Below are 25,030 nucleotides of genomic sequence, written 5' to 3'. Positions count from 1 at the left end.
AAAGAAGTTCTCTAGGTGCTATTGTTTGCCTTTGATGTTACAATAATTCCTTAACTTCTGAAACATTATGATGTAATCTATAACCATCAAAGGGTTTGGATTAAGTAGTCACAGAGAAAATAAATAAAAAGGAGCTCAGATTTATAATTACATCAGCTGGCCTAAAGAGCCATTTCTTCAGTATGCAAATGCTTATAGATGAGGATGTATATAAAAATCTTGGAAAGATACTGCAAATGAACATTGAGAAGAACTAAAGAGAATAGGCTCAATTGACTACAAGAAATTGCAGGTTGATTTAAACAACTCCAAGTTTTTCCTTAAACAAAGGTTCATCATTTTAAAACCATAAATCTTTCAGTGACATTGTATAACTATGAGTCCTAAAACTCTACCATTTTCAAAAACTAAGAGTAACCCTTCAAAAGAGAAAAGGCGTGTGGTAATCCAGGCACAAACTGAAATAAATCACAAAAAATAAGCTATTCACAATACCATAAAAATATAATGGTCTAGTGAAATAGTGGGGAGAATCATAAATTAGAGACAACTCACATGTTCCATTGGAATCCTTGCAGTGTCAAGATACCTCAAAGAAATTTCCAACACTAAGAGGAAAACTGCTGCAGTCAGTTTATTGGAAGTCATGAACAAAATCACATGGGTTGACAAGCTTTGATGGGCTGTAATCTGCCATTTTGGATGGCAGATTACAGATTTGAAATATGGCCAAACTGGAATACTCATACATATTTTCACATGCATGCTTATATACATGTGTGTTTATTTTTCTGGAATGCTTAGTAAACACATAGATTCCTTTATTTTATTTTTTAAAAAGCACTTAAGAAATGATCAATTTCATTTGTAGTGCCCATTATTCAGATTTTAACATCTTTAAAAGAGAGAAACTTATCACACCAGCTTTCAGTAAAATCACAGGGATTATTTTCTGAATCTAATATGATGCTTCTCTTAAGAAAATTGCCATAAGATCAGAGATTGAGAGATAGAAAGGACATTAGAGGCAATTCAGTCCACCATCCTCATTTCATGGAAAAGAAAAGTGAGGCAGAAAGTATTCAAGTAACTTATCCAAGACCAGGCACAGTAACTGTCTCAGTAAAGAGATTGTAAATGATCTTTTCATTACTCCAGAGCCAAGCATCTCTTACACTTTAACAACCAGCCTTCTGCTGGAAGAATAATATAATAGGAAGAATAATGATCATAGCATCAGAAGACCTGAGTACTGGGCTTGCTGACAATACTTCCCAGCCAGTTACCCTGAGCAAGCATTTAATATTGCCAAGTCTGTGTTCTCATCTGTAAAATGGGTTTACCCAATTCATATATCATATATCACATACATATTATAAAATTATTTCCTGTGTATCACACTAAATCTATGTGCTAAGTACAAAATGTAGGATTTAAATTAATGTCCAACAACTCCAAATATTAATTTTATAAAGTTTATTAATAATCACTTGAAGTAGAAGGAATAAAAAGGAAACAGAAGTTAAAAAAACCTAATTATTTAACAAAATCAAGACCATGTGACTAAGTTCTCCTTGCCTGTTTAAAAGGCCTGCTCCACCAAATCCCTGTCAGGAAGAGAAGAGAGTGAGAGGTGGGGCTACACCAAATTTATATCCTCCCTACGTCAGCATGTAGCATAAGGAGAGTGTGGTGCTAGGAACTGTAGTTTTTTGGGTAACAGATTCTAATTACACAAAAGGATACTGTTTTACAGAAAAGGAAATTGAGGCTTGGGAGTTTTAAGTGACTCACCTATGAAGACAAAGCTACTATGTGTCTGAGCAAGGATTTGAACCTAAGTCCTTATGACTTGACTCTAGGCCTTTATCACTACTCGATGCTGCCTCTCAAAGAGAGAGAAAGAGATGAGTGGCACAATAGGCCAAAGAAAAACTCTGCTTACCAAAAACTTTTGTTTCAGTCTAGCCTGCTTAACAGAATATTTAAGCATCATAAACCTTAAAATCAAAGGTGTTCTATGTTAATTATCCCCTATGTCATAGTCACTTAGTAGCCCAGGTACAAAGATACTGGGACTAGGGCTTGTAAGGGTCAAAAATTAAAGGTTGTACTAAATGTATAAAAATGTGGTTGCTGAAAATATATTACTCAAGTCAGGATGACTTTTTATGGTAGTTTATTTATAAAAGGAGAAAGACTAAAAGTAAGGAAATGTGAGAGAGAGTAGATAATTACTCTGGCCTGGTCCAGACCAGGTAGGGCTTCAGAGGCCTGCGCAAAGAGGGGTCCAGAGGTAAATTAAACAAAGATTCTAGCCACAAGGCCTCCTTCAAGAGGAGGGGCCTCTCTAGAGGATAGTACCTCCAGAAAAACCAGGAAAAGGAGTCAGACTTTTCACTCACCCACGTGGTAGTTCAAAGGGAGAGATTCAAGAACAATCTCATCAAAATTTCAGAGTTTCAGGTCCACAAAGCAGATCTTTTACCAACCTATAATTCCAACTCCAATTCCAAGTCGAACTCTGAACTTCGAAGAACCCCCTTCAAAGGAAGTTGGCACTGCTTTTAAAGCACTTCTTTGCATCACTTCCTGTGCATTCTTTCAACTTTACATGGACCAATTGTAGCTTTAGCTTTGCTTAGGACTGCCCAGTGAGCAGTCAGTTGTTTGTAATTCATCACCCACTATAGGACATGTGGGTCACAGACCTCCCCATACTTAAGAATAAGTGGGGTATATAAGCTTCTGGTGATTAAATCTAAAAGTGGGTGAGGGGACAGTTAATCCCATCTTCACAGGCTTTATTCATTACATCTTACCACCTCTAAAAATATTTTAAACATCATGCTTTCCTTTCTCCATGTACTGAATTAATAATAGTTCATGTTTATCTATAGTTTGCAAAACACTTTTCTCTGATCTTTCCATTAATTTCAGTAACAGTATGACTGCAGAGAAAGGCTAAATTTCTCATGATGAATTGGCCTTTAGGAAATCAGAACAGAATTGCTAAGCATATTCTTTCTTTCAAAATGTCTTCCCTTTTTTCCTCCTCTTTATGGAATAATTCACCCCAGATCAGAGACCAAGAGGTGGTGAGAAATTGTAACATTCAGCATTAAGTGAAGTTGATGCCCAAGAGCTTTAGAATGTAAGTGGGAATGTGCAGAATAGTAAATTCCCCTTCCAAGCTGCAGAAAATGAACTGGAGTGAAGACAATTGACCTGGATGGATTTTAATACAAGTTTTGAAATAAAGTATTTACCACTATTATGCACTTATATTGCTATGGTTGAGAAGGGAGTGAAAACTTTTTATAGTGAATGTCTATTTTCCAACCACACTGTTTACCTCACCTGAATAAATAGAAAGCATTAATTGTATTTATTTTTAGAAAAGAGAAGTTCTTCTATAAGAATCCCCAATTTTCTCATTGGCATTTATTATAACATATGCTATATCTAACATATTGAAATGCTTCTATTATATAGTGTCCTTTCACACTGAAAATCTTTAATTAAGTTGACAGCTTGGGTATCATGTGAAATTAAGTCTAATTAAGTGCCTACCTAACATACCTCAAATTGTCTTATATTCTGTTAGTGATATAGAAAAGTATAAGAGGTTGTAATCTTCCCCTCAAGGTTCAAGGCATCAGCTTGAGGAAGACAAAACAAATAGAAGGGGAAATTTTTAAATGAGAATATTTAAGAGGTAGAGTGCCATGTTTCACTTAAGATGAAATGATTTAGAGAGGAGACATGAAGTATTTGGAAAGAGGAAAAGGAACAGGTTATTTTCACCTATAAATTCTAATGACTCTTCATGGCACTGTAGACAGACTATTGGCCTCATATTCAGATGGACCTGTGTTAAAGCCCCACCTCTGATATACACTGACTGGATGATCCCAAATGAGTCTATGAACTTTTTTTTTCTCATTTCCTTAGACAACTCTCTCTGGAACTCCATATTGCAGAAGGTTGTTTACTTTTATAGTAGAGGAATTTAGGAATATCCTCAGTAAAATCATGAATTTGATTTTAAAAATGAATAAACCTATGATATAAATTCCTCTAGTACTGACAGAAATAAATCAATGAGAAATGAGCTTAAAATATCTCAGTGATAAAATATTTTATTCACACATTTGATCACTCCAGCAACCAAGATGGCAGAATAAGGAACACTGAGTTCACTCAATCCTACCTTCAAACAACCACAAAAACAAAACAAAACAAAACCAAAAAAGCCTCAACAATTTTGGAATGGAAGAACTGACAAAAGACAGAATGTAATGGAGATTCAGACAAAAAAAAGAACACAGAGGGACAGGAGGAAGACCCATCACAGTGGGGTAAAAAGAGAGAAAACAATAGAACCAACAGAATGAGAAACAAGCCAGCACATGCTGAGGAACATGAGGTAGGGCCTGATACAAGCACACATTGACTTGAGTGAATCTGTATGTTTAATTAGTGGAAGAGACAATGAAAATAATTTGTTCCAACATCTATGAATGCAGTGGACTCAAGTTCTGTGAGGCACTTAGAGCTTAGCTGGATGGTGAAGAAGCCAAGCCATCCCCAGTCATCTTGAGTTTTGTCTTGCCATTGGACTTTGATTACTTCAGAATAGAGAGTATGCCTCACTTAAATCCCATCTATCCCATCTAGAAAATATCAACAGTGATGTCATTTTGTTTCTCTTCAAGTATGAAAGACAACAACTCAAAGCTTTCAATAAAAATATGACTTTAATAATTCTCACACCTCTGAAGGAAAATGTACAACTTTCTCTAGTACTGATTAAGCTATACATATTATACATATACTCTTTTAGAGGACCTTTACTCAACCTTGAAATATTTCCCTACCATTTGTCGTTATTTAACCATTTATCATGTCTCACTCTTCATGACCCTATGAACCATAGCATGGTCTGTCCAGGCTCATGTTCACTGCTTTCGTGACACTCTCTATCCATCTGATCCTCTGCCAACCCCTTCTCATTTTACCCTCAATCTTCCCCAAAATCAGCATCTTTTGTAATGATTACTGTCTTGAAATCAAGTAAGCCAAATTATTTAAATATCATCTTCATTATTTGTCCTTCCACTGAACAATCAGAACTAACTTTTTAAAGTATTGACTGATTTAATTTTCATGGTGTCCAAAATACTCTCAAAAGTCTTCCTCAATACCATAATTTGGAAGTGTTAATTCTGTGACACTGTGAAAGCTTTCCTTATCGTTCAACTTTCACAATCATAACATTGCTACTGGAAAAATCTTAGCTTTGATGATATAGACCTTTTCAGTAATGTGATGTCTCTTCCTTTTAGTGTGCTGTCCAGATGTTCTGTGGCTTTTCTTCCAAGGAACAAGTATCTTTTAATTTCATGGCTACAGTCACCATCTGCAAAAATCTTTGAGCTAATTCTTTGTCCTAAGAATACCTGAAATTGTTTCCATTTATTCTCCCTCTTTTTGCCATGATGAATGAGCTGGGACATAATTTAAAAGAATTAAGAAAGAGTGGACTAGGTTGTCATTGGGAAATTATGCTCACCTTTTAACATACAAAGCTTCACGTTAGCAATGCAAGTATCCAGGACAAATTGAAGGGACTCATGATGAAAAAGGTTATTCCTGACTATAGAAGGAACTGATGAAGTCTAAATGCAGATTGAAGCATGCCATCCACTTTATTTCCTCCATGAATTTTTCTTTAGTATAAGAGATGTGTTTTCTTTTACAACATGATTAAAATGGAAATATGTATTATATAATGATTCATGTACAACCTATATCATATAACTGCTGTCCTGGGGAGGTGGGAGGAGTGGGAAGGAGGGATAGGACATAGATTGAAAATGTCAGAAAAAGATTATTAAAAATGGCATCAATATGTAATCTGGAAAAATTAATACAATAAAATAAAAAAAAACACCCTGGTAGTGAACAAAGCTTTACTTTGAAGCCCCAGAGAGTGGAGGGAAGAAGTACTTGCATTCGTCTCCTGGATGGAGGGGCAGAGCATGCAAAAATGTCCTCCTGGAGTCAAGATGACAGAGTAATCATCAGCAGCTTAATGCCACCATGAGAATCCTCTCCAACCCAGTTTAAAATATCTCCACGAAACAAATACAGGAGTGAAAGAACCAATGAGGAGTCAGAGTGAAACAACTTTTAAGAAAATAAAAAGCCAAAAGGTAGGCAAAGAACATCTGGGGCACTGGGGTGAGAAGAGAGCAGACCCAACAAGAATCTATAGCAAGGAGGGAAGAGCAAGTCAAGACTGAGCTGCCACCCACCACCCCGCCAATATCTGCTGTATGAGGTTTGGGGACCTATGCTTGAGCCAACATCCAGATCCTGAGATCCTATCTGAGCAAAGAGAGGTAAAAGCCAGCCCAAACCCCTTAAATTTCAAATTTGTGGAGAAGTCCACGAGCCCCAACCCAAGGAATTCTAGTCTGATCTTGGAACAAGGATTTAATTCACACTTTGGGGTGGATGATAGTACTAAGTACTAAGTATTGATCTTTTTGCCTAAAATTCAGGGCAGAGCTCCAAGACAGGACAATCAAGGTGTGCTTGATTGGATCAAGTACACAGTGAAACCAAAAACTTGAGACTAGGCCTGAGGCTAGAATTTGACCAGACCCTGACCTGATCAAGATCAGAGTGATATCAAAAGCTTACACATAGGCCTGTCACTCACATGGATATCTGTTTCTCATTCTCATAAAGGCATGCAAATAAATTTTTTGAGTACTGTAATATTAGAGTAAAACTTTGAGGCCTGTCAGATCATTTTCTGTAGGATTAGGACAGTCAGTCAATCCTAACTATACTGTGATGGTCTATTTATTTCTCAAATCTCCAATGACCCTCTGTGCCAAATACATTTTCAAAGGTGAGGGGAGACATGATTGTCTATACAAAGTTAATAATTGCAAGCACTCATTGGGAAGTTGTAATTATAAATGTCTGATTAACCTGTACTCTCAATACTAGTTCTATAGGTAAATGGTACTTTTTTAGATATAGTAGGCCATATGCAATCCTACAAGCTAATCTTGAATTTTAGAATTTGAGTTATCTTGATGGCATCATCATCAACCCTTAAGATGGCTCAAATTCTAAAAACCAAAGCATTATACAAAAATGATTTTATCTTAATCATAGTCTTGGGGGATTAAATCCTATTAGTCACTTTTTGTAGGTAAGGAAATTGAGGTAGATGGAAGTTAAGTAATTCCTTGTGGATCTTATAGCTAGTAAATATCAGATTTGACTTGGGTCTTCCTGTCTGAGCATTTCCATTGCTCTGACCTTGCTATCTATTGTGGTTGTCCCATAAGGCTCTGACATATTTTCCTATTTTACTGTCATAACATCTTTCCTATATATTGCCTTCTTTCCCCTCATATGATCACTATCTTTTTCCAGGACTTCATCATGTCTCTCCTGCATAATTGCAACAACCTTCTAAATGGATTTCCTACCTCAAATCTCTCACAATCAAATCTGTTCTTTACTAAGTTGAAAAGTTATTATCAGGTATAAAAGACATTACCATATCACACATACACACACCAGGTCAAATGCTATTACCACCATAATTAAGTATCAACTTCTCATTTTGGCTTTGAAAAGCTCTTTTTATAACCTAGTTTTTTCCTGCCACTCCTGTGTTCTTAAATGTTAGTCCCCACCACACACTTTAGGATTCAATCATACTGGATTCTATACTAGATAATCCATCTTGTATCTCACTGCCTTTGGTCCAAATGTTCCCCATGCCTTGAAAGTTTCCCTCAACATTTTAGTTTTCCTTCATTCCAGTAAAAAAAAAAAAAAAAAAAACATCACCAAGTTATAATGTACAAAAGGAATAGATAAAGGAGTTCAGGCAGAACCTTGAAGAACAGTAAGGTTTGGCAACAATAGGGAAAAAATAATTGAAAGGAGAAGGAAGTCAAATAAAGATATTTTGTTTGTTTTAAGGATGAAGGAGATATAGACATGTCTGTAGCCAATAAGGAGAGTTTTAAGACAAAACATGGAGATAATGATCTAGAAAGCAATCTCCTAAAACATTTAGGGATATGGGGTTCGGAAATAAGGAATATAAGGGATGAGATCCAGGGAGAAAGGAGTGGTTATCCTCCACAAGAAGAAGTCTTTTTCACATAGCCTACAGTTGAAGTAGGGGGCTTTGAAGAATGCTGTAGGAGAGAGATGAGGGAGCCCTGGAAAGATGGTAAAATCCTTTCCACTTTATTTTTATTAATTGATTTTTATTAATTTACCAATGTGAATTCCTTGGTAAAGTGAATCAACCTTCTGAGAGAAGGAGTTGGGGAATCACAAAGCACTTGAAAACTAATAAACAACCAATTAGTAGAGTGAAATAAAAAGTCAATCAAAAAGTAAAAAAAAAAAAGGATTTTCATTTAGCAATGGGGCTCATGAGATTAAAGAATAGGAATTTTTATGTACTAATCAGCAAGATTCCATAATTTCTTTCAGTGTAGTTCAGTACAATGAGAGTAAAGATATAGAATACAGATGGTGAGAGTGACTCAGGCTTGATATTTGTCAGTGTGAATGACAGTAGATTAAAGGAACAAGAAAACCAATGATGGAGGACAATATATGTTGAAAGGGTTAAATGTAAGGTGAAAATTGTAAAGTCAGGAAAGCTGGGCTAGTGTAGGGATAATGAGTTGAAGAACAGAAAAGGACAGAGAGATTGGAGGTCAAAGTGAAGATGAAAAATAAGTCTGTGAGGAGCAAACCAAAGAGATGGAAGGATAGGAGGTTATAATCAGAAAAGTTACTTACACGTATTGAGGTCACTGGAGTAGAATCATTTTTGGGTCGTTTTTAGTTCTAAGACTGAGCATCCTTTTGGGTGCTGGACATTAAATAATGATATAATGCATAGAAGCTGAAGAAATAAGTGGGTAAATGTTTTTGAAGGGAAATCAAAGTGTATGTTGCAGTCTTTGAGAGCAAGTACAAAGGTAAATAGGAGGACTATAAGGCATACATTTAATTTCTTGAGAGAAAAGACAGTGTAACTTGGAAAATGCAATATTATAGGAAGAAAGGTATTGCCAGGAGGATATGGAAGGAAAAGTTTAACTTCAAATCAGATTGCAGACTAATAGCAGTAGGAGAGCCTGGAAGCAGAAATGGGGAGCAAAGATTATGGTAATCTCTTTGACCACAAGAGGGCATAAGAGAAAATAGCCACAGTGTGCTTCTCCAGGGGTCCAATGTCTTCTAGAGAAAGTCTTTATTGGACAAGAATGGGAAGACAAGACAGAATAAATGTGGAAAAAAAAATAGATCTTGGGTAGAGGGAAGCTTTTTGTTTGCTTTCCCTTTTAATTTTTTTTTTCAGTTCCAAAGTTTCTCCCTTCTTTCAACCCCTCCCTCACACATTGATAAGGAAAGCAATAATATCCATTATATAGGCAAAGTCATGCAAAACATATTACCCCATTAATCATGTTACAAAAAAAAAAGAAAGAAAAAGTGCAGGAAAATATGCTTCAAGCTACATTTAGAGTTCTTCAGTTCTCTTTAGAGGCAAATAGCATTTCTCATTGAGTCATTTTAAATTATTGTGGTTCCTTGTATTGATCAGAGTAAATAAATCTTTCAAGGTTGAATATCATTACAATATTACAGCTACTGATCTGGTTCTGCTCATTTCACTTTGTATCTGTTTATATAAGTCTTTGCAGATTATATCTAAAACCATTCCCTTCAAATTAATATTTCATCCTGTTTTTCTACCAGTGTTCAGTCATTCCTCAATTGATGGGCATGGCCTTGATTGTTAATTTATTCCATCACAAAAAAGAACTACAGCAAATATTTTTATACTTAGCTCTTTTTATTTGATCTTTTTGGAATACAGACCTAGTAGCAATATTTGTGGGTCAAAGGAAACACATAGTATCATAATCCTTTGGTGCAGTTCCAAATTGTTCTCCAGAATGATTGGATCATGTGAAAGGGAATTTGTTAAAATTAAGACAGGGAGAAATATATACAGCATATCAGCATATAAAGGGAAGAACTACACTATGTGATATAGGCTGAAATCAGCAAAATTAGACTGATTACATACTGACAACAGCTAGGAAGGAGAGGAATAAAAAGGAATATGGAAAGAAGAAATGGAAAAATAAAGGAAAACAAATTTAGAGGCCACACTTCAAGGAGACAGATAAAAAATATGACTGCTTATTTGTTTCTTAATAAGTAATTTGATTCTGCCTTAATAAAGTTAAATGTTCAATCAAAGCAAAATGCCTGGGACATAATAAATGATTAATGAATGTTGTTTGATTCATTGATTTATAAATCTACCATTTTTATTTTAAAAGGTGATTTCAAAAGAGATTGCTATCACTGACTTAGAAGTCATTCTTCTTCAGAAAAAATGCACCCTCAATTTAATAATAAATATTCATGGTATTATGAGAGCTAGCTCACAAAAATTCAATTTACAAGCATGATTTTGTCAAGGTATTATATTTTATGAAGTGGTAAAAGTTTGGAATTCATGGAATACATGGAATTCATGGAACATGGAATTCAAACTTCTATACCACTTTTTTTTTGCTTAAATCTAATGGTTTGTTTTATTAAAAAAAGATATTGGAAGGAAGGTACAAAAGGTGCCTTAAAATATTTTAAATGCTGTCATGTTGGAGTATCAGAGATATATCTGTGCCTCTCCAGAGGTGAAGAATGAAATCAATGAATATAAATTATACTGCTATATATGAACTTAATATAAGCAACAGTTCCTGACCAATTATACCTGCTCTAACATGGACTAGACTGCTTTGAAAGACTGAGAATTCCTGCTTTTAATGTTTTGTTTTGTTTTTTTAAGAAGAGACTAAATGACCAACCATTTGTCAGTGCTTCTGTGGAAGAATTACAATTTTGGTAAAGGTTGAACTAAGACCCAAGGAAGCAATTCAAATTTTAGAATTCTGTTTCTATGAATATTCAGTTTCAGTGTCTACTTAGGATGAATATATAAAAATACAATCTGAGGAATTGAAAAATGCATCATCTAATTCTCAAAATAAGTTTCTTTCTTCCCAAATTGCTTCTGTTGTAGCAAGAGACACAATCATGGGTTGGAACACTAGAAACTCAGTCAAAATAATAGGATTCATGTACCCTGGCTCCTGAGCATTTTTCCCACAGAATGGAATACATGGTTTATATTGAAATAATCCCCAATTACAGAAAGGATATATTTTTCTGTAAACAATGTTTTAAGTTCAAAACTAGAACATTTTAAACTATCTCACCACAGTTATATAACTGTGGGAAAACCGAATACCATTTTCAGAAAAGTTCTAACTCCCAGATCTTTTTAGTTCATTGGAACATGAAACACATCTGGTTACTAATACTCATTTCCTCTCCCTTGTCACTCTTAATCTGAGAAACATATTTTCTGTTGTTTTCAACAAAACTCCATCATTTAAATTATCATTTTGAAAAAAGACTACCCATTGTGTAATAAGCTTTCAACAGATTACTTATTTGTTAAATTAAATGGAATCCAAGGATTACTATCTCTTTTATCCAGAATGTTAGTTGGATCATAATGATTTGTGCTTCTCTAACCTTAATTATAAGCAGACAAAGTGGTAACTAATGCTTACATTGTATTTTTTAATAGTGATGATAATTTGAATAAGACTATGAATATCAAGGATGCTTCATTAAGTAGAGTATATTCATGCTGAATATAAAATAATTTAAAATAATTAGTGAGAAGAATTGAAAATCCATCATCTTGTTCCTCAAATATGTTTCCATTGTCTTCAAAGATTTTTTCTATTGAAGTAGGAGACACAATCATGGTCTAGGACATTATAAATTTGCAGATAAATAAAATTAAATTGATAAATTATTTTGGAAAAAGTTAGGGAAATATTTTTTCTTGTTATGCACTAATTTCAGAGTCTAAAAAGTATATTGACAGCAACATTATTGAGAATTTGCAATTAGAAGGATTACATTATGGGGGCAGCTGGGTACCTCAGTGGATTGAGTCAGGCCTAGAGACAGGAGGTCCTAGGTTCAAAACTGGCCTCAGACACTTCCTAGCTGTGTGACCCTGGGCAAGTCACTTGACCCCCATTGCCCACCCTTACCACTCTTCCACCTAGGAGTCAATACACAGAAGTTAAGGGTTTAAAAAAAGAAGAAAAAATTAAAAAAAAAGGATTACATTATGTACAGAAAGATACAATAATGCTTCATTTAGTGCCTGTCTTTTGACAGAATTTATAAATAGAAAACAATTTATTGTTTACTTTTTGCTTTGTTTTTTTCTGGCCACAGAAGAAAAAGACAAAATAAGACAATGAAAGGGTTAAAATTTGCCTAAATTGAAGGGGTGCCCACCTCACAGAAGCCATGGACTTAGCTTTTGTAAATTGAAGATAATAAATATAGAATTCCATGGAAATTTAAAGATCAAATGAGAAAAAATATATGTAGAACATTTTGTAAAATTTAAAGGCATGAATAAATGTCAGCTCTTTTTATCATATTCAAAAGTACCTCATTATATTAATATTGACTTAATTACATATGCATATATTGAAGTTAATTGCATGTGGAATTTATAATGATCTCAGGTAGTAGCATATATCTAATCAAAGTTACTTATTTCAGTTTTCAGAATCGTTTCTGTTAACATAAAGACATTAACTATTTTTATCAGCCATTCACAATTTTTTATAGTTGTTCAGCCATTCTTGTCCAACTCTTCATGACTCCTTTGATAGAGCTATCTGTGGTGTTTTCTTGGCAAGTATACCTAAGTGATTTTCCATTTTCCTCTCTAATGGATCCATTGCATCATTTTGTCAGATAATCAGAGGCTAAGTGACTTTCCCAGGGTCACACAGCTAGAAAGTATGTGAGATTGGGATTGAATTCAGGTCTTCTCCACTCTCGTTCCACTACTGAACTACTGTTGCCTCTCCAAAACCTTACCTATTACCTAATATGGAGGAATGTTTTCTTTAAATGCTTCTTGGGCTCATTCTTTCTAGTTTATTCCCTTTCTCAAGGGTACATCATTTATTTTCCACTCGTTCCTTGCAACTGTTTATAGGATTATTTTTTAATTAAAGGATAAAAAATTCCAAATTTCTCAATCTGCCATTCAAGACCCTTACATAGAATTGTCCAGTCAATTTCTTCTTGACATGCCTTATCCCTCAAACCTCCCACTGCTCTTTGTATCTGATCAGAGTGTTTACTATTGCTTTTCTGCCCACCGCCTAAATTCCGTCAATCCTTCGTGATCTAATTCAAATTTTATCTCTTTCATAAAGTTATTTTTTCATATCAGCATGAAGTGATCTCTCCCTTATCTAATTTTTTCTTCTACATACATTATTTAGTATTACTTTTTAGCTCCCATTATCATCACAGTTTATTAATCCATTCATTATTGTGGTTTTTATCATATGGATCAGTTCATCTCTCATCTCCATGCTTTTGCACTAACTTTCTCCTATTCTTGTTACATCCTTCAACCTCATCTTTTTTCATAGCATTCCTCTATTTCTTCAAGTTGCTACTTATACAATGTCTTCTTTTTTTTTTTTTAAACCCTTGTACTTCAGTGCATTGTCTCATAGGTGGAAGATTGGTAAGGGTGGGCAATGGGGGTCAAGTGACTTGCCCAGGGTCACACAGCTGGGAAGTGGCTGAGGCCGGGTTTGAACCTAGTACCTCCTGTCTCTAGGCCTGACTCTCACTCCACTGAGCTACCCAGCTGCCCCTATACAATGTCTTCTAAACGAATCTTTTCATGATCCCCTCAACTACTAGTGCCCTCCCTCCCAAATGATCAAATATTTGACTAATTTGTGTTTATTTGCATTTATTATTTTTACATTTTTTCTTATATACTTTTATATGTACTTACTTCTCCCATTAGAACATAAAATTATTGTGTCTACAGATTGCTTCTCTCTTTGCATTTATGTTTCCAATGTCTAGCACACACAGGCACTTAATTAAAGGTTTGTTGACTAATATAACCAATTATTTCATTGGTTTGAGAATCTAGATTTTGGATATATCCTTCCCCAAATAAATTGACAATTCTTCTATAACTTATCATTAAGAGAGTTATCTGGGACAAGAGGAATTTAAGTGACTTGTGCATAGTTCCAAAATTAATCAGCAAGCACTTATTAATCATTTACGTGTCTTACATTGTGCTAGATGCAAGAATAGGACTGATTAGACGGGACTTATCCCACATCTCCTTAACTTCAATCCCTCTCTTTCTGCCCAACTATGCATTATGTTATTCTGCTTCTCCAAATATCATCATTATTTATCATATGGTTAGCTCTGAGAATAAAAACAAAGTCTCAATTTCACTATACTGTACAGATGCATGGTAAGTTCTTTGGGCAAAGAGCCTTAGAAATTACTTCTTGTTGATTTTTTTGTACAAATCCAAAAATATCCTGCTCCAGTTTTTAATGTAATGAACTCATTATAAATAAAATCCTCTTTAATTTTAGGAAATGATTGACATTTAAAAGCATTTTTTAATATTCAAAAACACTGAAATGTATTATCTCATTTAAGTCTTACAAAAACTTTTGGAGTTAGTTACTACAGTTAAAAATATCATCTGTATTTGACAGAAGAAGACACAGACTCTTACTTTAAATAACTTGCCCATGGTCACAGGATTTGAACTCCGTTCCCTATTGACAGCAGGGCCATGACTAGGTCTATTCTCCTATCTGACTCTCTTAAAATAAAAATGAATCTTAATATATATGAGTATGCTCTTTAACAAATAGATTCCGACACATGGCATATATGACATAAGAAGCCATTATAATAATACTTAAGGACAATGAAAGGGAGCAACTTTCCAAAGAACTGCAGCAAAGAACATTATGGTGCAGAAAACGATGATCAGGGTTGGTTTTGCTTTGTTTCATTTTGGTTTGGGTGTTTTTTTGGTTAGGATCTGGGAATTTACATATCCTTTGATACATTTCAAAGTTTAACATTCCTTGTAATATTTATTGACCATAAAACAGGGGAAGCTGCCAAAGTTAAGGCAGGATCATTGACTATCAAATGAGAAAGTATTCTCTAGGAATCTAGCCTTGACATAATATAAACAAACATTTTGAAATGAAAGAAGAAAGAATTGCCTACCCCTCTGCTGAATGACTTTTGCTCAAAGAAAACCTTTATTTGAGGGTTTTCTATTTCTGTTTCAATTAGAATATGTGGATGTATGAATGATAGGAAGGAATGATTAATCACTTATTATGTGGAATATACTCTGTTAAATGATGGAGATACAAATAGAAAAAAAGTGACATGGCCTCTGTTCTCAAAGATCTCACATTGTAATTGGGGAACACCAGACAAAAGAAAAGTTTAGCTACTGAGAAGATGGAAAGTTCTAGAAGTCTTAACAATTTAATAGGGTAGATAACAAGACCTAAAGGTCTGTAGACTAAGATCAGTAAATTAAATAATGTTGCTAGAGGTCTAAAGGATATAAAAGTGTGTCACATCTCAGTGATCCTTTTTATTCCTTAGAAGGAATAGATTTGGTGACTCTGACTTTGTTCAAGTCATATAAGTAGTCAAGCACCCCAGATAGGTTTTTAGCAACTCAGGACCAAAATGGTAAGGCCCTCCCCAAAAGAGGAAGATGTTCCTACTTTCCAGTTTCAGAACTGGGTTCTGCATGGCCTAACCAATCCACAAAATGCTAAATAAAAGCTTTATTTATACTGACTACCTATTTATGAGGCATAAAAATTTGCAACTGACTCCTGGCAGCCTGTAAGAGCACGCTCCAATACATTTCTGTACATATAGCAAAAAGTGAAATAAAATAAAAACCAAAAGCAAAGTGAGTGATGATGGTTTAGAGAATGAATGAATCGTGGTATAGGAATGCATCATTTTCCACACTATAAGAAATAATCAATGTAATGTATTCAGTGAAAAATCAAAAGACTATGAACAGAGCAAATAGGAAAGAACTAGAACAAAATACATAATGCTGAAATAATATAAATGGAAATAATTCTAAAAGGTGACTGGGCTCATTAAATATGATGATCAATCTTAATTCTTCCATATAGCTCAGGAGAAATATCTTCTTCTTCTGGGTAGAGTGGTAGAGGATCACAAGTGCACAATTTTGCTTGTACTATCAGATACAAGTGCTGTTTTGGTTGGTTTTCATTAACTCTTCTTAATCATTATAAGGGAAAGTTCAATTGGGTCTATAAGATAGCAATGAGGTGTGTGTACACACGTGTTTATGTGTGTGTGTGTATAAAACTGTCTTGCTTGTTTCTGTTTATCAGTTCTTTCTCTGGAGGTGGACATATGCAAATCAATATTTTTGTTTCTGTATATTCTCTAAGTTCTATTCATTTCACTCTTAATTATGTCATATTGATCTTTCCATTCTTTTTTTAAATTAACCTTGCTCATCATTTCTTATAGCTCACTAGTTGTCTATTACAATCATATGCCACAACTTGTTTAGCCATTCCACAGTTGATGGGCATCCCCTCAGTGTCTAATTCTTTGTCTCCATAAAGAGACAAATACTTTTGAATATATATGTTCTTTTCCTTTTCACCTTATTACTTTAGGGAAAAGATCTAATAGTGATAATGCTAGGCCAAAGAGTATAAACATTTTTTTAACTTTTTAGGCTAATTCCAGAATACTCCCTAAAATGTTTGGATTAGTTCACAGTTCCTCCAACACTGTATTATTGTTCCAATTTTTCTACATCCATTCCAACATTTATCCTCTTGACCTTTTATTATTTTTTAGTCAAGTTAATAAGTATGAGATAATATCTGAGTTGTTTTGATTTTCATTTCTTTAATTGGCAATGATTTAGAGTAATTTTAATGTGGTTATATATACCTGTGATTTCTTCATCCAAAATTTTTCTGTTCACATCTTTTGCCTTTTGTTAATTTTGTTGTTTAAAGACTTTATCTCCCCATCGTGCCTAGGTTGGAATTACAGATGCTACCCAGAGGCCCAGTTCTATTAATGATTATCACAAGGTTTTTTTAACTTTTCCATTTTCAATCCCATCTGATTTCCCACCTTAAATAATAAATTTGGTAGCCTCCACTTACCTGGAGCTTATCATACTGATGCCATTACAGTGCAGATTCTTGGTTTGTACATCCCAAAATGGCTTTGAATTCCTGGTAGGCAGATAGCAGGAATGTGCCATTATACCTAGACCTCATCTCTTTTCTCATAAATTTCTCTGCTTTAAACATTAATCATTAAAAATACACTCAGTCCAGTATCTTTGCCAAGAAACCCACCAAATGTCATGAAGAGTTGGAAATGATTAAGAAATTAACAACAAATCCCTAACCAAAAAGTAAAAAGAGGCAGTTACAAAAGATTAAAATAGATAATTTTCATTATATTGAATAGAAAAGCTTTTAATCCAAAAAATAATGTATCTATAATAAGAATAGAAACCATAAATGTTTTGGTCAATTTTCTTGAATTAGGGTTTGATATCTGAGAACTATAGATAACTAAAAGGTAGCTCTTTTCCTTCCTCTCTCTCTACATCACTTTCTCCAAATGTGTGTATGAGGTATATTCATATATTAACTAATTTAATTAATATTAATGCACTCACTTGTGGGTGAAAATCTTTAGATTTGAATGTGCACATACATACACACACATATATATGAACATATACATAAATGTATATATGTGAACATATACATAAAATCTTACCTAATAAAATGAATGGTCAAAAGATATGAACAAACGATTCTCAAAAAAATTACAAACTATCAACCACCTTATGAGAAACTGCTCCAAATACCCAATAACAAGGGAAATTCAAATTAAAACAACTCTGAGACTTTAACTCACAAGGAACAAAATGGCAAAGATGACAAAAGAGAGAAATAGTCAACACTGGGTTGTGGGAAGACTTTTCATTATTGCTGAAGCTGCAAATTATCACAAACATTTTGGAAGGCTATATGAAATCATTCAAATAAATTGCTGAAACATTCATACCCTTTGACTCAGAGATTTCATTGCTATACATATAGCCAAACAGGTCAAAAGTAAGAAGAAATGCTCTATGTATATCAAATAGATATAGCAATGCATTTTTGTGGTATCAACAAATGGGAAACATGGTGAATGCTAATTTATAGGGTAAAGGTGGAACAAATTGCAGGATATAAAGGTTATGGAATATTAACATGTTCAAAGAAATTACCAAAATGATGAAGACAAATAAGCATGGTAGGGATGTGGCTCAGTGGATAAAGAATCAGACCAAGAGATAAGAAGTCCTGAGTTTAAAATCTGGCCTCAGAGATTTCTTAACTGTGAGGCCTAATGCTATGCAAGTCACTTAACCACAATTGCCTAGTCTTTCCTGCTTTTATGCCAGGGAACGAGTAATTATTACCAATTCTAAGACAAAAGGTTAGGGTTTAAAAAAAGAAGCATGAAAATACTTAATGATAACTGATGTAAAAGAAAAGAAAAGCAGAGCCTAGAAATCAACCTACACACCAACTACAATTGAAATTGAAATGCACACATAAAGTAGAAAATGAATGTTAAAAAACTACGAAAAACAAACTTGGCAGAGAAAGGGGTCCAGAGACAGGGAACATCGTATCTATTGGGTGTATTTTTTTTCAATTCATTCATATATTTTGCTATTTTTCTTCTCTTTCTGTTTTTCGTTTTCAAAAATAAATTCTTATATAAATGGCTCTGGGAGGTGGGGAGGAATGGGGAAGAGTAATAGGAGCAAACTATGAAGTATCAAAACAAGATATATCAACAAATTGTCTTTTAAAAAGTATCTGACAGACCTATAGTAAAGGGAAGAATTTAAGACCAAACAAAAGATAGAGAACACCACAAGACAAAATGAATAATTTTGGTTATATTAAATTTAAAAGGTTTTATACAAAGAAAACCAATGCAACCAAGATTAGAAGGAAAAGAATAAAGTGGGGGAAAATTTTTAAACAAATTTCTCTGACAAAGGTCTAATTTTTCAAATATATAAAGAATGAAGTCAAATTTATAAGAAATCAAACCATTCCCCAAATGACAAATGGTCAAAGGGATATGAATAGGCGGTTTTCAGATGAAGAAATCAAAGCTATCAATAATCATATAAATATGCTCTAAATCCCTCTTGATTAGATAAATTCAAATCAAAACAACACCTCACACCTAGCAGATTGAGCAATATGACAGTAAATGAAAATAATAAATATCAGAGGGCATGTGACAAAATGGGGACACTAAAGAATTACTGGTGAAGTTGTGAATTGATCCAACCATTCTGGAAGGCAATTTGGAACTATGCTCAAAGGTATTTAAAAGAATGAATGCCTTTTGGACCAGCAATACCACTACTAGGTTTATATCCCAAAGAGTTAAAATCAATTGAGAATGGACTTTTCTTTGTACAAAAATATTCAAAGCTGCACTTTTTGTGGTGGCAAAGAACTGGAAACTGAAAGGATGTCCCTCAAACAGGGAATGGCTGAACAAATTGTGGTATATGATGGTAATGGAATACTATTGTGCTCAAAGAAATGATGAACAGGATTTCAGAAAGTACTGGAAAAACCTACATGAACCAATGCAGACATCATACACAGTAGCTGAAATATTGTGGGACAATTAAGTGTGGATAGACTTTGTTACTAATAACAATACAATGATCCAGGACAATTCTGAGGGATTTGTGAAAAAGAATGCTCTTCACATCTAGAGGAAGAACTGTTGGAGTAGAAATGCAGAAAAAATACATATTATTTAGCACTTGTTTATTTGGATATATGATTTGGGGTTTGGGTTTCATGAGATTACTCTCTTACTAAAATGAATAATATGGAAATAGGTTTTGAGTGATAATACATGTATAACCAAGTGGAATTGCTTGTTAACTCTGGGAGTGGGGAGGGAAAAAGGGAGAGAGAGATCATGAATCATGTAACCTTAGAAAACTTATGTGTAAATGTGTTACTGCAATAAAATAAAAATAAAATTAAAAGACATATAAAAGTAGATGGAAACCAAGAAAAAATAAAAATAAAATGTACCTGACATTAGTGGTACTATAGATTCCTTGACAATGGTTTGATGAGACGGGAAACATCCCTTTGACAATACAATGTCATCAAGTGCAATATGTCCCCGATGACCTTTCCCAACTCGACCTTCAAAGATGACTTGGAAATCCTCCTCACTGTGCAGAATTAATTCTTTCCTCTTCCAAAAATTGCCTTGTCCTCCAGTAAGATGGAATAGGACTTTTTTATTATTTGTGACTGATATCTGAGAAACAGTGAGTGCTTCAATGCCCTTTCCATACATGTGATAGTGGAAAATTATCTATCAAAAACAAAACAACAACAAAATGGCACTTAACATGGTTCTATTCCCTTTGCTCATTTTCAGTGATTTCATACCAAACACATCCCCTTTTACTTATAATGTCTGAAATCTAGTTGGGACATTTAATCACTCCTTCCTTTTCAAATTTTGTTGCAAATACCAAAGAACCTAGCACAGGTCGGATTACTCTAATAATCCCAATATCTGCTATGAAAAGAAATTATTGAAAGCAAGCTCATATTCCAGCATTCCTGGTAGCACCTACCAGAGTGTGTATTTACCTGTCAGTCTCTGTAAAAATAGATTATCTCTATACCTTGGTAGGTTATCAGAACAAGATTGATGTCTAGATATGTACTACATTGATTGAATTCATCTGACCACTTATGGACAGTCTCTCAAGGACTGCAAGTTGAAAGAGATAAAATAGGCTTTTAAAAATGTCTACCTTTGTCTTAGAATTAATATTAAATATAGGTCACAAAGCAGCAGAATAATAAGGGCTAGTCATTTGTAGTTAAGTGACTTGGCCAGAGTCATACAGCTAGGAAGTATCCGAGGCCAGATTTTAACCCTGTCTTCAGGCCATACTCTATCTTCTGAGCCATCCAGCTGTACTTGAGATAATATAATCTTGAGCTCTGTGTTTTACAGATGATACAACATACATATTAAAGGGAGTCCTTAAATAAATTTGACCACTGAGAGTTGGTCACCTTGAAGGTTCATAGGGCACAGAACTAACAATTTTGGTAGCATCAGAATCAAATGGACCAAATTTCCTTGACTACATATAATTTCTAATTAGTCCCATATTCAGACAACTATGGAACAGAGTCATAGTGAGAACTGGCAGTTATTTTTCCTTTGGTTACCTCAATGGCACAATGTAAAAGATTTTCTGATTTTGGAAGAGTCAACTTATACATTAAGCATGTGATTGCTGTGATATTATCCATTTTCCCATTCTCCTGCACAAATTTGGGGCACCATTTTATCACACCCACTTGCAAAACTCACAGAACTTAATTTTCATATGTAATATTTCATATTCCCTTTCTGGATAATGGGAACTTTCCTCCTGAGAACCATGTAAGCTAATCTCTAGGACAACATGGACACATAAAAAAAATATGCTTCAAATTTTACTCCATTTAAGGAGTTGTTCTTTCTCAGTGGAAATTTCAAGATGACTAAGAGGTTTAAACTCTGTAAAAATGCTGCTTTAGGGCATTGCACAAGGTCAAGCATAAAAGGTGTTTTTCTTTGGAATTGGCAGGTAACTCTGCTTACCTGATAAACATATTTTATACATGAAAGAAGCAATCATTACCAGCATTGACCTTTCACTTACTCTTCTATATTCAATACACATTATAAATATTCATACAATAAGTTATTCATCATTAACTTTTCTACATTTCTTCAAGGCATGCTTTATTATTCTCACACAGATGTTTACAACAGTGAGTTCTATGGTTCTGAGGCTAGAAAGGAAAAGAGGTAGAAGCACTACTTAGCTACTCCAAAAATCCTTTAAAAATCATTGGAATTATTTAAGTAAAAACTTTAAACAAATCTTTAAAGAAAAAATAATGTCACATTAATTATCAAATTAGAGTTTTCTCTCTTTTCTATGATTACTTATTTTAATTTTTTAAAATAATCTATACTATTTTACTTGGTATTCATAGGAAAACTATTTTTAAAAAATCTTTAATTATATTTTAAAGGATTGAATCTTTCAAGGAGACACAAAAAGAGCAATATATTTAAATTTTGAAATTCTTATGTAAGTTATATCAATTCTAAAATTATAGGAATGGAAAGAGAGAGGGAAAGAGAGAGAATGAGGGAGAGAGGGAAGGAGAGAGAGAGGAAAAAAAAGAGAGAGAGGGCAAAAGGAGGAAAAGAGAGAGAGAAAGAGACAGAGAGAAGCCAACCATCTAATGGAATAGAATTATGAAATCATGTTTTTATCCTCATCTCAATAAGCCCTTGATCTAAGTATATTAGCAGTCTAATTTTACAGATGAGGAAACTCACTATCAGAGAGGGTAAGTGATGTGCCCAAGACACACAGCAAGTAAATGTCAGTCAGCATTTGATTCTAAATCTCTCCTGTCTGCAAGTCTGCTATTCTTTCCATTATGCCAAGCTGAATTTAGATTGAATAGTATTTAAATAACTAAGTAAGTTAAATGAAATATCAGGCAGCAGGAACGGAAGATTCATTGCTCTTGAAGTAATGACAATGAGACTAATTTCCTCAATGAAGTGGATCAATCAAAAAAAGCCTTTGAAAATTCTATTCTAAAAGAAATCATTCCAATCCTCATGTTAATAATGACTAAACCGACATTTCTCTTCTATTTCCAGCTGTGACTTTAGCAAAGATATTAATGTCTTAAAGCTATATTGCTCAGAAGACTGAAGCTTATTAATTTATTGTACGCATTGGTCTAAGTACACCTACCTGACTCATAGAGGCTCCTTAGCATATCTTCACAAAAGATTGAAACCTCATTCTATGGTAGTGGAAAAAGTCACTCTATGGCTAAGCTTCAAGATCACTGGAATGTGTGCAACTCATCTAAATTCTATCCTTCTTTCCTTTTGGAAAGAAAAGTTTGAAAACATCCCACCCTTTGATTGGGTGCAAATGCATACTGCTGGGAGGATGAAAAATGCTTGCCTCTTATCCTCTCTGACTGGTCTCTAACCTGAATTGAGATTAAGTCTATCCAAGCAAAGAGACCCAGGAGGAGTGAGGTCAGTGGCATTATTAGAGAGGGCATTGAGGAAGAGACAAGGTCTTTTTTTTGGGCTTTTAGGTTCTTGGCTCTCTTGGTCAGGAAACCTGACTGGTAGAACAGTTTGCACAAAATCTTTAGCTAAGAAGTGGCACGGTAGCCCTTTTGCCTTTGTCTGGTGCAGCCACTCTTGGCTAGCTTGCATAGACATGAGGGAAGCATGACAAACTCAGATTAACTAACTAGGCATAGCCAGGTAATTCTGTGACTATCTCTTTCTCTCCAATTCCACCCTTTACTATCTAATAATTATGAATGAATATATATTCTCCAGAGAATTTTAATCCTAAAGAATAAAATGAATGCCAACTTTGGCACTATTTGCAGCTATCAAGTCATCTTTTCTTAATTCTAGCAATCTGTGAATCTCATTTTATTGCAAAAATCTTCAATCTTCTTCCAAATATCTCTCACATTATGATTCTTCCATTATTTCATGCTAATTCCCTTTATGCATTCCCTTTCTAGTTCAGCTCGCCTCTTAGTTATTCTCCTTTCATTAGTTTTCCTCTTATATCTGTACTTTTCCTACAAGTGGTTCCCAATGTCTAGAATATGCTTCCTTCTCAATTACACTTTGTAGATGTCATAACTTCTTCAAAGTACAGCTCATTTGCCATCTCTGTCTATCCCTCAGTTGTGAGTCTTCTCTCTGTCTTGAAATAACTTCATTTAGTTTAGCATCTCTGTGTTGAAGTTTTTGGGTACATGGCATATTCCTTTAGTACAATGTAAGCTCATTGAAGGAAGATAGTATTCCATTTTTCTCTGGATAAATCCAGGGTCTATCAGTATACCTGAAGCACATTAGGCATATGATGCATGTTAAGTGGACTTAAAGTTGTGAACATGGTCTTTCTTAACTCAAAATTTGGAATTCAAAACTAAAGTAACATACATGTATGTACGAACATATGTGAAGATATGTGTGTGTGTTCTTGGTCTTTAAGCATTTAATAAAACAACCCTCTACTCTACCAAACTAACTTTGAGTGAGCAAACTTCCACAATGAATTTTGTCAATAGCTCTGTAATTTATAGTCTTAGTGAGTTATGTCTGGAGCATTAAGAGATAGTTATTTACTTTGGATTATATGGAGAGCATATATCAGAGGTAAGTCATGAAATCAACTCTTCTTGACTCCAAAATCAGTCCTCTATTTACCAGACAACATGCCATGGTCCTTAGTCTGCCTTAACAAAAAAAAAATAAATTTTCTTCACTAACTTCTTTAATGCAAGAGTTTTTTTTTAATAAAGTTTGATTGTTTTCTCTATTTACAATGATGTGAGGAAAAAGTAATGAATCATATTTTATGTACCTCTGGGTACATATACATGCATAAAAGAGTGTGTATACATACATGTCTAGAGGGATATATTGATGATGTTGATACATATGAACATATAGATAATAGATATTTTATAGGTGATATAATAGTTATACATCTAGATATAATAAATGGAGATTAGAGAGAGACAGAGAAGGTTCTGAAACTACTACGCCAACCTTAACTCCACGATAGCAGAACATGTTCCCTTTAGAAGGCTTTGATATGTTCTGCTATGGTTTTAGAGGAAATCCTGAAAGGTTGGGTTGTCTTGTTTTTTCTTTTTTTATTAATTTATTTTGCTCTATTATCAATAACTTATTTTCTATCCCTCCAACCATCATTCTCTTCTGA

General features: G+C 34.1%; 1 protein-coding gene across 1 annotated transcript in view; it reads right to left on the bottom strand.

Annotated features, from left to right (window-relative positions):
• Positions 1 to 25,030, bottom strand: part of MALRD1 (MAM and LDL receptor class A domain containing 1) — an 892,965-nt gene that overhangs the window by 512,711 nt on the left and 355,224 nt on the right. Inside the window, 1 exon segment of the mRNA XM_044678926.1 lies at positions 20,238 to 20,529. Within this exon segment, the coding sequence (XP_044534861.1) occupies positions 20,238 to 20,529 (292 nt within the window).

Source organism: Gracilinanus agilis, chromosome 5, assembly GCF_016433145.1.
Source record: "Gracilinanus agilis isolate LMUSP501 chromosome 5, AgileGrace, whole genome shotgun sequence".
In the NCBI taxonomy this organism is placed as follows: domain Eukaryota; kingdom Metazoa; phylum Chordata; class Mammalia; order Didelphimorphia; family Didelphidae; genus Gracilinanus; species Gracilinanus agilis.
This window is presented reverse-complemented; position numbering and strand designations above follow the sequence as displayed.